The sequence below is a fragment of the Callorhinchus milii genome, unplaced genomic scaffold, assembly GCF_018977255.1.
Source record: "Callorhinchus milii isolate IMCB2004 unplaced genomic scaffold, IMCB_Cmil_1.0 Scaffold4, whole genome shotgun sequence".
NCBI classification, from domain to species: Eukaryota; Metazoa; Chordata; class Chondrichthyes; order Chimaeriformes; family Callorhinchidae; genus Callorhinchus; species Callorhinchus milii.
Window position 1 is genome coordinate 49,642,641 of NW_024704745.1, and position 12,195 is coordinate 49,654,835.

At 38.2% G+C, this 12,195-nt stretch overlaps 1 protein-coding gene across 1 annotated transcript in view; it reads right to left on the reverse strand.

Moving 5' to 3' along the window:
* Positions 1–4,120: 4,120 nt before the first annotated feature.
* grik1a (glutamate receptor, ionotropic, kainate 1a) overlaps positions 4,121–12,195 on the reverse strand; it is a 159,501-nt gene continuing 151,426 nt past the window's right edge. The window contains exon 17 of the mRNA XM_007901250.2: positions 4,121–5,200. Within this exon, the coding sequence (XP_007899441.1) occupies positions 5,045–5,200 (156 nt within the window). The 3' untranslated portion in view covers positions 4,121–5,044. The remainder of the gene's footprint in view (positions 5,201–12,195) is intronic.

Below are 12,195 nucleotides of genomic sequence, written 5' to 3' on the forward strand. Positions count from 1 at the left end.
CTCGGTGCCTGAGGGGAGAGGTAGTGGCAGAGGTGGGCAATGTTGCAGAGATGGGGGAAAGCAGTGTGGGTCATGGCATGGATGTGGGATTTAGAGGACAACAACAACAACAAGATTACATTTGTGTAGCGCCTTTCACGTCGGGAGGACAATTGAGGATCAATCAGGACTCCAAGGTTCCATATTGGCTCTGACATGGTTTGGGAATATAAATATTATAATCACCTCCAAGTCAATGAGGCAGAACATGTTCCTGGGGAATTTTCTTTCTTAATGCCCCTTATGAGAGGTTTCCATTTCTCATCACTGTTTCCTTAATAATATAATAATAATAGTTGCATTTGATATAGGCCTTTTTGTGTTGTTGAGATGTTTCAAAGTGCTTCACAGAATATATTGTAAAGTGGATTACTCTGTGTTTTGTGGGTGAAACTCAGCAGCCAATTGTGCATAGCAGTGTCCCAAGAACATATGTGGATTAAGTGACCACGTTTTTTTTAAGGGATTGTTACCCTCTGAAAGTAATCTGCCAATTGACTAACAATCAGGTTCCCACATACTGCTCCAAATCAGAGATGTATGGTGTAATGAAAGTTGTTTAAGATTTTGTCCCACCCGGGTCCTCTTGCTTGTGAGGCGAAAGTGCTAACCACTACACTACAGGACTCTCTTTCCAAATTGTTAATTGAGTTCTCAATCTAATGAGCTAATTTGCTATTAATTGCACAAGATATAACCTATTTCTTTAAAGTCTTGCACATTAAACTCAAATGACTTTAAAAAAAAGAGTAAATTGTATCTGTTGAATAGTCCTCATCATCCACCAGTTCAGTTACTTCCTCAAATAATTCATGAGACATGGCCTCCTGCTTTTGAATCCATTATAGCTGTATTCCTTATAGCTTCTGTATTCTTCATCGAGGTACTTCCCTAGACCAATGTGACTCAACCCCATCCCCAGAAGAGAACTTCCTCCTATATTAACCATTCTTGTGGTCTGCTTTTTTTTATATTAATTTGTGCTGGACAATTTATGCTCACATCCCCAGGAACACTTTGAGACAGCCTGAACTTATTTCACCTTGGACTTTTGTAGCTGTCACAGTGAGGGAAGTTTCATCTTGTTGTTCTGAGCTGGATTCAAATCTGGGTCCCGGAGGTAAAATGACCCATTGAATTATCCAGGCTTTCAAGACAACAAAACCTTTCAAACAAGAACTTTAATCTGCTGGTGACCTTATTCCTCATTCAGGAACTGGTAGACACCCTTAAGAAGAACAGAAACAAAAGCATCTGCATTAAAAATAGACGTAGTGGAACAATACTATCTGGGCAGAATCTGAATAGAGTTGATAGTAAATGAGTATCATGACAGTTAATTGTAACATATAGAGGGAAGATTTGAATGTTAAGCTTGTGGGAGAGCATTGATTCTTAGAGCAACAAGAGAAAATATAGGCTAGAGATCACAAGTCAACAGCAGCAAATCTTCAGTTATTATAAAATGTGAATCCGACAATCTGCAGTGATGGGATCAGCACAGGAGATTGTGAAATCCAAGTACAGGCTACATCCTAGAGAGTTGCTGAACTTAACTGAACTTGTGTTTTGTTGATGACAATACATGATCACTGTTTCTTGAAGGGATGGATGAATCCACTGGAAGCTTTTGTGAGAATTCACCTCGCCAGTACAGGATATCAAATTACATCCATACTAACACAATGTATGAATTAATATTGCTCAGGAATATCGTTTGTAGTCCTCTTAAATATAAATAACCAATGATGAATACTATATCACTGGCAAACAGTATATTTCTTTGCAGTTGCTAGACACATATGAAATCTTCTCAACATGTAGAGAAAAGTAATGAAAGCACAGAAAGAAAACCTTTAGCTCAAGATTCCTCCCATGTCTGTCTGAATGAAAGATTTAGGTTGACCTGAATATATAGTGAAACTAGGAATTGATCAAAGAATTCAGATCAACTAAAGATGGTCACATAGACTGCAGATAATTCAAATGGATTTCATAACTTAAGAAAAACAGAAACGATTCTCACAAAAAAGGTTGTTTTCTTCCAAATTGTTCTGTTAAATTGACAGCCAATATTTTGCAATGATAAATGAAAAAAAAGTTAAGAAAGGATCAAGAACTGTTTTGGTGAATTTTTACCTTTGTTCACAATAACCAATGCGAATTCCAATTCCATCCAGTCAAAATATGCTGAAATTATCTATATTACTTACAAATAAATCTTTCCCACATAAATATTTCAAGCATTAATAGCAGCATTTGGCCATCTCAATGCTGACTACAGAGTGGAAAAAGGCACTTGGAGAGAAATTAAATTGCTATAGAGATGGTCTGGCAGACTCTGTGTCTGGAATGAGGATCCAATAACATTACCTCTAATGTTAAAATCAATTTAACAGGTTGCTGTGCCACTGTAATCAACTTATTTTTTTTCACAGGGCTTCTTTGCATTCTCTTTCAGCTCTAAACCAATGGACCAACCAACCTGTCTCACTATTATGACAGCCAACAAAATAAAGGTCTCTTCTTTTGATTCCAAATATTGCTCCTCTTCTGACCGCTTGGATGATATAGTTCCAGGATCTTGACAAACCTATCAGATTTCTCTGGTAATGGCACAGGCAAGGATTACCCCAGCAGTAGCTTGTACTTCCCAGAAACTGTATGCTGAGTGTCCTGGCTTCCATTGGCATTGCTATACTTGAAAGCACATCCCTCAAAGTTGAATTTGATTTTATCAAGTTATAATGGGATAATTACCACGAGAGTGGTTTCCTACTCTCTGGATCTCCAACTCCGAGTCCCTGCAACTTATCCTTCTCTCATATCCTTCAAGACCTTTCTCTTTGACCACACCTTTGGTCATCTTCCCCCCCACCCACCTATACTTAGGTGCAAACCTTGGACTGTCCAGTGCCTTGGGACATCCTCCTGACGTGAAAGGAGCCATGCAAATGTCAATTTATCGTTGTTGCTATTGTCTGATTGTAGATTGTGCATTTATTGATTATTAATTCTATTAGAATCTTGTATTATCCACATCCCCAAGACATGTTATTGTCTTAAAATTAAAGTCACATTTTATTTGGAATAAACATTAATTCATTATTATAACTGTGTGCCTATTTCATTTCCAAATTGTTTTCTGTCTTCCCTTTCCAAAGCATTTGACTTTTTTCACTTCATTCAAATCCTATTTTACAGATTTTGAGCATCCAAGGGAGTCTTGACAAAGAGTGCCAGTAGATTGTTAAACCATGAAGTAGGGGAAGAGGGGAGAATGACAGAACAAACTCCAATCTGTCCCCATCTCCAACAGGTTGAGTAGATTTTCTATCTCTTTAACATAATGGGGTATAACAACAATAATAATGATGATCCTTACATTTGATATAGCGCCTTATCACTTTGAGATGTCTCAAAGCTCTTCACAGAATATACTGTAAAGTGAATTGATTGTATATTTTGTGGATGAAACGCGGCAGTCAATTACGCATGGCAGTGTCCCACACAGTCGTGGATTGAGTGACCAAATTATTATTATTTTTTTGGAAAGTAATCCACCAATCGACTAACAACTGGGTTCTTACTCACTGCTAGGTAAACAGAGGCGTGTGGAGTAAGGAAACTTGCCTAAGGTATCGTCCCGCCCGGGATTCAAACCTGGGCGTCTCACCACTTTTGAGGCGAGTGCTCTAACCACTACGCTATAGGTCTCCAATTGTAATCTCTGGGCTGAGATCAACTCACTCAGCATCATCCAGGCTCTGGATCTACTACGTTCTGATTTATATTGCATTAGGTGGTATCTTTCCCCACTAACTCCTGCCTACACTCTCTATTGGAAAAGTTTCTCTTTCCAGACGTAAATTATGAGTTGATGGAGTGACCTCTGATTGTGAATCAATGTCTGTTGCATTTATTTTGTTGTGACGTGCGCTAGTTGATACCAAATAAAATCCAAATGTACGCACAGGGAACAACCAGATTCTTGAAAAAACTGTGAACACTTTATTCAGGAAAGAAATAGAAACAGATGAAATCAAGGTTTAAATGGCAGAAACACCAACACTCGGAACTTGGTTCAATCATTCAGTTATCTAAATGCGTGCTTTAAATAATGGCAATTGTTGCCCAATTCCTGTTGATTTCCTGTGCAGCTAAACTGTAAGAACCATTACCTAAGACGAGTTGATATATGAATCTCCAGTTTCCTAGTACACTATTGATTACCAAGCGTTCCCATTAACCAGGGACATCTCTTTTACTGAGTGAACGACTGTACCTCATTGTCACAAGTGGGGTTACTCAGTAATCAATACCAGGAACTGTACAGACCAGTTCCTGGACCAGCACTCTCTGGACCGCTCCACTATAAGTAAAACGACGAGAAGGTTGCAACAAGCAAATATCACAATAGATAACAAGCATGGCAGCACCAGGCTTTTTTTGGGGGTGGGGCTGGAGTGATGAATAAGTAAGTGGAGCCAGTTCAACAAACGTCGACACATTTGAGTCATTTGAAGTCTAGTTGATTAATAGAGGGCCTCCAGCATCTATAGCAGGGACAGCAAAGAAAGAGTAAGAGAGGATTGTGATCTTAATGGTGTTTTACCATTTAAACTTCAATAGGCTTGCTTCACTGAACATTAAAGGGAGAAATGTCTATGCATAAAGCTGATTCTAGTGCTACTGATGTACTTCCAGGAAATTAAACTCTGTGTTACAATGTTTCTTTATGTGTCAGCCTCAGTTATACCAAACCTTGTTACACTCAGTTATAACAAAACCACTTTTGCAAATGGAAAAAAAATGATCACTTAACATTTATCATTTACTTCGCTTGATTATTTTTGTTAAAAAAAATCAGTAAAAAGAGTTTCTAAATCCCATGGTCATGTCACTGTCAAAAAGTCCCATATTTCACAATATTGTCCACGAGGTAAAAAATACAATTCCAGTTAACAGCAAGGACTTTTTCATGCCAGGAATACAGATTGCAAGTTCATGTTATCGTCTCCCTACGTATAATTCGCCTCTGGTGACACAATAGGATGCTCGACAGCATGTATTTTCTTCTGGTGCTGGATTTTCTGTTTATTTTTCCGTGACACCGCAGTGAGATGCGAAGATCCTCGATCACTGTGCTCAACATAAAACACTGGAGAATAAAAACAAAGTAGAAAGATTAACCAGATCAAATTCGTGCTGAATATACAATATGCTCTCATCCTTACTCATTTCCAGCATATTACCTCAAGTAATTTATATAGAAACCAATTCTGCACAAACATTCGACTTCCTAGCTAAAAAGATGCATTACTTTAATTTGTGAAATGACTTGAAATTCCACCCTTTTTTGTTTTACATTATAATTTCCTTTCTTTTCCAACCACTTAGTCACCCGTAACACTGCTAGCCTACTAAATGGGTGGGTAAGATGGTCCAGGAGATATCCATATAGACCCATGATTTTGGTCAATCTGTTAGAAGATATACAGATGATTCACCCGTTGGTCCTTGCTGGCCAAATTGCTCTCTTCCTATAGGTGACTGCTGAACATCATCAGCAGTCACCTGTAGCTCAGTGGTTAGAGCACTCGCTTTGTAAGCGAGAGACCTGAGTTCAATTCCAGGCAGGGGGAAACCTTGGGCAAGTTTCCTTACTCCACACGCCTAATAATAATCCCTCCAAAAACAATAATAAAAATTGGTCATTTTCAATCTACGACTGTTTGTGCTGTGTGCAATTGGGTGCCGCGTTCGCCCACAAATGTACAGTCAATTCACTTTACAGTATGTTCTGTGAAGCGCTTTGGGACGTCCTCCCAACATGAAAAGCGCTATATCAAATGCAAGGATTATTATTATTATTATTTATCATGGCTCAGGACAAGTTGAGTGTTAATGTTAGTCTGAACTGGAGCTTGTACTCGGTCCTTAAAATGGGAATCCAACCAGCAATATTACTTTGCGTTAAGAATAAATACTTTTTGGATACATTTTTAACTGTATTTATTATTACTTGAATATTTGCCAAAGTGTTCAAAGTGCTGAGACCTTGACATATTTTTCAGTGTCATCGTCAGTTATCAATTGAATGAAATGGGCTCCATTTCTTCAGTTGATTTACACCAGGATGTAATTAAGTGACTGGTGCAACCTTAAGTTAGGAGGTAGCTTTAGAACAGTAGATCCATAAGTCCTGGGTCACTCAAAAGCTAGTTAGGCTTTTGTATCATGTCTGTCATTGCTAAAACATGATTGTGACAAGGGTTGATAAAATTACATAAGAATGTTCAGTGTGCCAGGTGACCTTTAGAGATGCAGAAAGTTGAGTGACAGGGCTATTTGTGACCAGAATATTTCAGGCTGGTGCATTAAGCAATTGTGTTTCCTTTGAGCTTCAATTCACATTGATTCAATGTGGTTTCTGCATTAATTTCAAACTCCGTGACCCCATCTCCCCCACTCTCGCCCGACTCCACTGGCTCCCTATCCTTCAGAGAATCCAGTTCAAGATCCTGGTCCTCACATACAAAGCCCTCCATGGCCTCGCCCCACCCTACCTCTGCGACCTCCTAACCCCCTACCAACCTGCCCGCTCTCTCCACTCAGCCGGCTCCGGTCTGCTCCACGTCCCCCGACCCACCCGCCCCACCATTAGCGGGAGAGCTTTCAGCCACTTTGCCCCGAACCTCTGGAATTCCATCCCCCAATCATTCCACCTCGCCCCCTCCTTAGCCTCCTTCAAGTCCCGCCTCAAAACCCTCCTCTTCGACCATGCCATTGGTCACCCCCTTCCCCTCCCCTTCCTTCCCCCACCCCAATCCCAGCTCGGGTCTGAAATGCTGTACTTTGTCGAGCACCTTGGGACGTCCTCCCGACGTGAAAGGCACTATACAAATGTAATCTTGTTGTTGTTGTTGAACCGAGCAATGGAGCAATACAAATGTGGTTTTAAGGGCAGCAAATGGACTTTGACCGCGTTCCTGAAACCATAACTAGGAATTGATTTGGGAATTGAATAGATGCCATTGGTTACAATGAAAATATTATGGACAAATGTTCCTGGGCAGCCCAAGGGTTTTATTATTACAGGAGACCGCCATCATGGTTGACTCTTTAATAACATTAAAAATCAAATGCGACTGTGTGTCAGTTGGCAGAATTCTACAGGCCCTTTTGCAAAGCTCCCCCAGCATTAGGCGAGAACAAATCTGCACTGATAACATAAATCCGTTCACTGCTTCCAATACGTCAATACATGCCTGCATAATTTCAGAGAATTGTGAGGTTACTAATAATGTTTCAAATATTCAATTAAGTTACACTTTAAAACATGGAACTGTGAAAATATATCTGAACATTAAGACAAAGGCCTACTAACAATTGAAATCTTCAAGTCCCACCAAGAAAGGTTTGAGAGATGAGAACACAGCAACATAAGAATAGAATGGAAAAAAAACATTTATCCCATCAAAGCTGATTTCTCTAGTGTATTAACTTTCCATTGTGGAACCAGATTCTATATAGAAAAAGCAAATTATTTTGTTTCTATTAATTTTCTTGGCAGATTATTCCAAATATATATGACTCTGTCCTAAAATTTGCTTCTAATTAATTTCTATTCATGGGCTCTGATTCGTTTTAGACTTTCTTTTTCCAAATTTTATAATTTTACTGACAAGAATCCTGAAATTGCTAATGGCCTTAGCCGTAAAATTCAAAATTATGCTGAGTTTTTATAGACATGTATTTTAATAACACAAGATCGATGATGACTGCTTGTGTCAAATATTTCTGAGCCAGAACATTTGGATCTGCAATTTGACTTTGTCTTCATAAATGAGGACAGATGTGAAGATTCTGTTTAACAGCTGTTCCATTTCCATATCCTTTGCATCTTCCTAACATATCCCTTGAAAGGCCAATTGAGTTCATTTAAAAAAAAGGTTCCTCTTGCTCCAGTTTCTTACATCCTTTGTTGAATGCCCAGGGTACAGTTCTGAGTGTCGATTAGCTTGTCTTTATAAATCAAATGCTTCATGTGTAACCCAAACAGTGAATGTCGGCTATGTGACTGCAGGAATAATCAAAGCTTAGCTTGATCAATACCTCAGAGAACAACAACAAAAAATACACTTTGCTCTGGAGGTAGGGGATACTAGATACAGATCACGAGTGGAAACCATGTCTGCTCCATACCTATCCCCCTCCACCCCACCCATATATAAAGTTATGATGCAGAAATCCAACTACAAAATGAAGATTGAATTTAGGATTTTTTAAAAAATCTGCACAATTTTAAATTTTAAGGGAACGTTTTAGATGAATGGTTTTAAGACAATAGTTTGACAATGAATGGCTAAGAAACTTTCAGGCCTCTGGTCTGCAATGCGCACAGTTACACAATGTGCATCTTTGCCAACCATTAATAACATAGTTTAAAAACAGTTTTGCATTCCTCTTGCTCTTATGTGCAATATAATAATAAATAATAATAATAATAATACTCCTTGCATTTGATATTGCGCTTTTCACGTTGGGAGGATGTCCCAAAATGCTTCATGGAACACACTGTAAAGTGAATTGACTGTATATTTGTGGGCGAACGCGGCAGCCAATATGCTTTCCTATTGCTCTTTTATCTCTTCCATTATATAAATAATATAAATTATATAAATAATAATAATCCTTGTATTTGATATAGTGCTTTTCACATTAGGATGATATCTCAAAGTACTTCACAGTACTTTTCACTGTAAAATGTAGTGATTGTATATATTTGTAGGCAAACACAGCAGCCAATTCGCACTCAGCAATTTCCGCAAACAAGCATTTTGTGAGTGACCAATTTTATTTGGGGGATTGTTGGCCAGGACACGAGGAGAAACTCGCTTTTCTGTTCAAATAGAGCCATGGGATCTTTTAACATCTATCTGAACAGGCAGATGGGGGCCTTAGTTTAACCTCTTATTCGGAGGTCGGTGCTTCCAATAATGCGGTGTCATTGGAGTGTCATTATATACAAGGATGTACAAAGACCTGATATGGAACTTGAGTCCACGACTTTCTGACTCAGAATCGAGAGTACTACCAGCTGAGCCAGACTGACTTATTTTCAGATGATCTTTTCAATGTGCCTAGGTCTCACTACTTTTTGTTTTCTTGAACTTTCTCTAATATTTCTGTTTGGATTGGTTTTGATCTCTTCATTCAGTTTCTTCACAAACACAGATTGCTTTCAGTAATCACAATGACAACTGTAGCCACAGGCAGCTGCTAAGATGGTTGTTGATCATCTCACAGAGGATAGATCTTGCTACCAGATTGTAGTAAGAATTCCACCTGGGTGTATATTAATTCTATTAATGAAACACTTCAGAGTATCCAGAATTTGTCAAATTATTAAATAAGGTCTTTTAAAACCTGTTAGCTGTAAGTTTTTCTCAAGAATGGGCTTCAATGCTAAAACTGAATTCAACATTTACCAAATTCTGCACACTCTGAAATGCAACTTTAATAAGGATAAATCTAGATTCAGGTGAAATTCTCTTTCATGGCTATTACACTTAGAAAAATGTTAAATATCAGGCAGGAGATTTACAAATATGGCTCAGTGTACCAGCCTTGTGGTATAATCTTTGATCTTATAATGGAAAAAAAATTCAATCATGCTATCTTTTTGTGTTTTGAGTTTGTGCTGTCTCATCCTGTGTAGAATTTGAAATTGGGGAGCATCCTCCGAACGTTTTAAAGTCAGCCCATCATCATTGAGGTAACCTAGCTAAACTATTGAAAATCTCACATATGCATAGAGGTTTTGTTTGTCTCGAGTGGATTGCATACTCTCCCCCCAGGAAGATCTACTCTGTTTATCTAATCCCGGAAAATAAATGGTGCATGAGGCTACTGCTGGAGTTTAACTGTGCAGTGAATGCTGAATGGCAAGCGTCCTGCTGTTTGTCCAGGTAGGTCGACCATACCCATTACGGTTTTGTATGCAGGGTTAAGGTACAGATTATACAATTATTTGAATCTGCACAATGTATAGCCATTGATTCATTCCAGTCAAGTTATGAGATCAGTATGTGGCAATTTACAAAAAGATGCCCTTTTGCCATTAACTAACATGCAAAATTGGAAAGTCAGCCGGCAAAGTATTGGAGACTTAAAATGTAGGGGTATCAATAGGGATAGATTGCAGCTTACTTATTTAGAAGTTATAATGTTGATATAATAGGTTTTTAGTGTGAACTGTTTTACAATCTTATTAGAAAAGAGATGCGGAAAACTGGCTTCAACATTAAGATGGAATTTAATTTTGTTTAAAAATTCTTCAGGATCTTAAATTTTATGGCCAAACCATGAGAGATTCAGGCTTCTAATGGTCTTTTTAATCACCTTCATCTCTGTTCATCATGAAAATCCCAAGTAATCTTCAGAGGACTGTTTAAGGAGCACCTTTCGAGTAGTTTAAAATATCTTTCCTGTGTAATGGACCAAGCTATTAATCATACATTGCATTAAAAGGAGCAACCTCCTGTTTGCTCTCAGAGATGTTCATAAAGAGAGAGTCTCTGCAGTTGGGACCAATATGCTAACATTTATATTAAAAATATACCTTGATTGATCTGCCTGGAAGTATAATTGAACTGTACAGAACTGGGTTTAGGCCAGATGGCTAAATCAGAGAAAACACTGACACTAACGCAGTCACTCAAATGGCCCCCTACTGTTATACATTTCTATGTGTCTATCGCCTCTTAGATTGTGATCTGTAATGATCTAAAACCAGCATGAAAATGAAGGAATTTTCACAGTAAGTGTCCATTTTAAGAGCATATTGTACTATCAAATCATGTCTTTTTGATTTATATGCATCGCCCTCCAGTGATATTTTACTATTTTAAGTTGATTTGGCACATTGAACAATCAGCTCAAATTAATTAATTCTTTTCTCAAGCGTACAAGTGAACAAAAGGCACATATTTTTTCTTAAATATGCCCTGTAGTAAAAACATTTGCCTGTCCAAATGGTCTTTCCCCTGCTCAGTATTGTAGGCAGGAAGTTCTGATATTGTGCAAACAGAAGCCTTGTGCAAAATAATCCCTTTGTTAATCCATCCATATTTAGATCCAGAGGGGGAAGGTCAGAATATTCATACTTGGAGAGAATCAGTCAAAGCAAATAAGCCAATACATCAATGATAAGCAATCTATCTTTCACCTAGCAAGTTGTAAGACATTTGGTTTTAGCTGGTTAAACTCCAGCAGTACTCCAATGCATACTCTGGGGTCCCCTAAACCTTGGCTCTTTCTAACCTGAGCCTACTACTTTCCAGATTCAGGTTAAGCACGGTGGGTTCCTCTGATGAGAGCATGTGAATTTGATTTAAGATAAACAGAAATTTCCATGCATATGTGGAATTCTCAGTAGTTTGGGGATGGGTTTTCACATGTGTCAGAAAGCCAGCTGACAAGAAAAATTCTCCGACATATAATATAAATAATTCACCAAAAATCATATACTTTAAGAGTAAGAGAGCACATTTTTAATCTGCAGATACTAAAGCAGGTCACCAGCTGGGTTTAATATCAATGTTAAATAAAACTATGCAAATGACTTAAAATTATTTTGCCTGCAGCCTTTCATTTAATTTGGAAGGAATTTCCTACCTGCTTTCTCATCACCAGTAATAGATGCATTCACTGACCTTTTGCTGTGCTTTGATTTGCAAAGTTTACCAAAGTTTGTTAACATGAGACAAAAAGCAGTTTGAATTTTCTGAAATGACAATTTTGTGTGAATATTGACAGTGCAGTACATATCTGCAGAGCAGTAACTGCTCCTCCTTTGTGTTGAGTGTGGTGGGGGAATTCATCAGTAAAATTGGTCAACAACCAAACAGTTAAAGTTCTGTAGGGATTGACTTGGACATTAAAAATCCCACGGCAATACTCAGAGAGAGAAAGGAGTTTCTCTCAATGTGCTGGCCAGTTATCCCTCAGTTAAAATTTGTCATTCACTTCATCGCTGATTACGGGACATTGCTGCACACAAATTATCTGCTGTGTTTGCTTATAAATACATAGTCATGACAGTAAAATCCTGTGAAGTGCATTGAGATGTCTTGACAAACTGATAAGGGG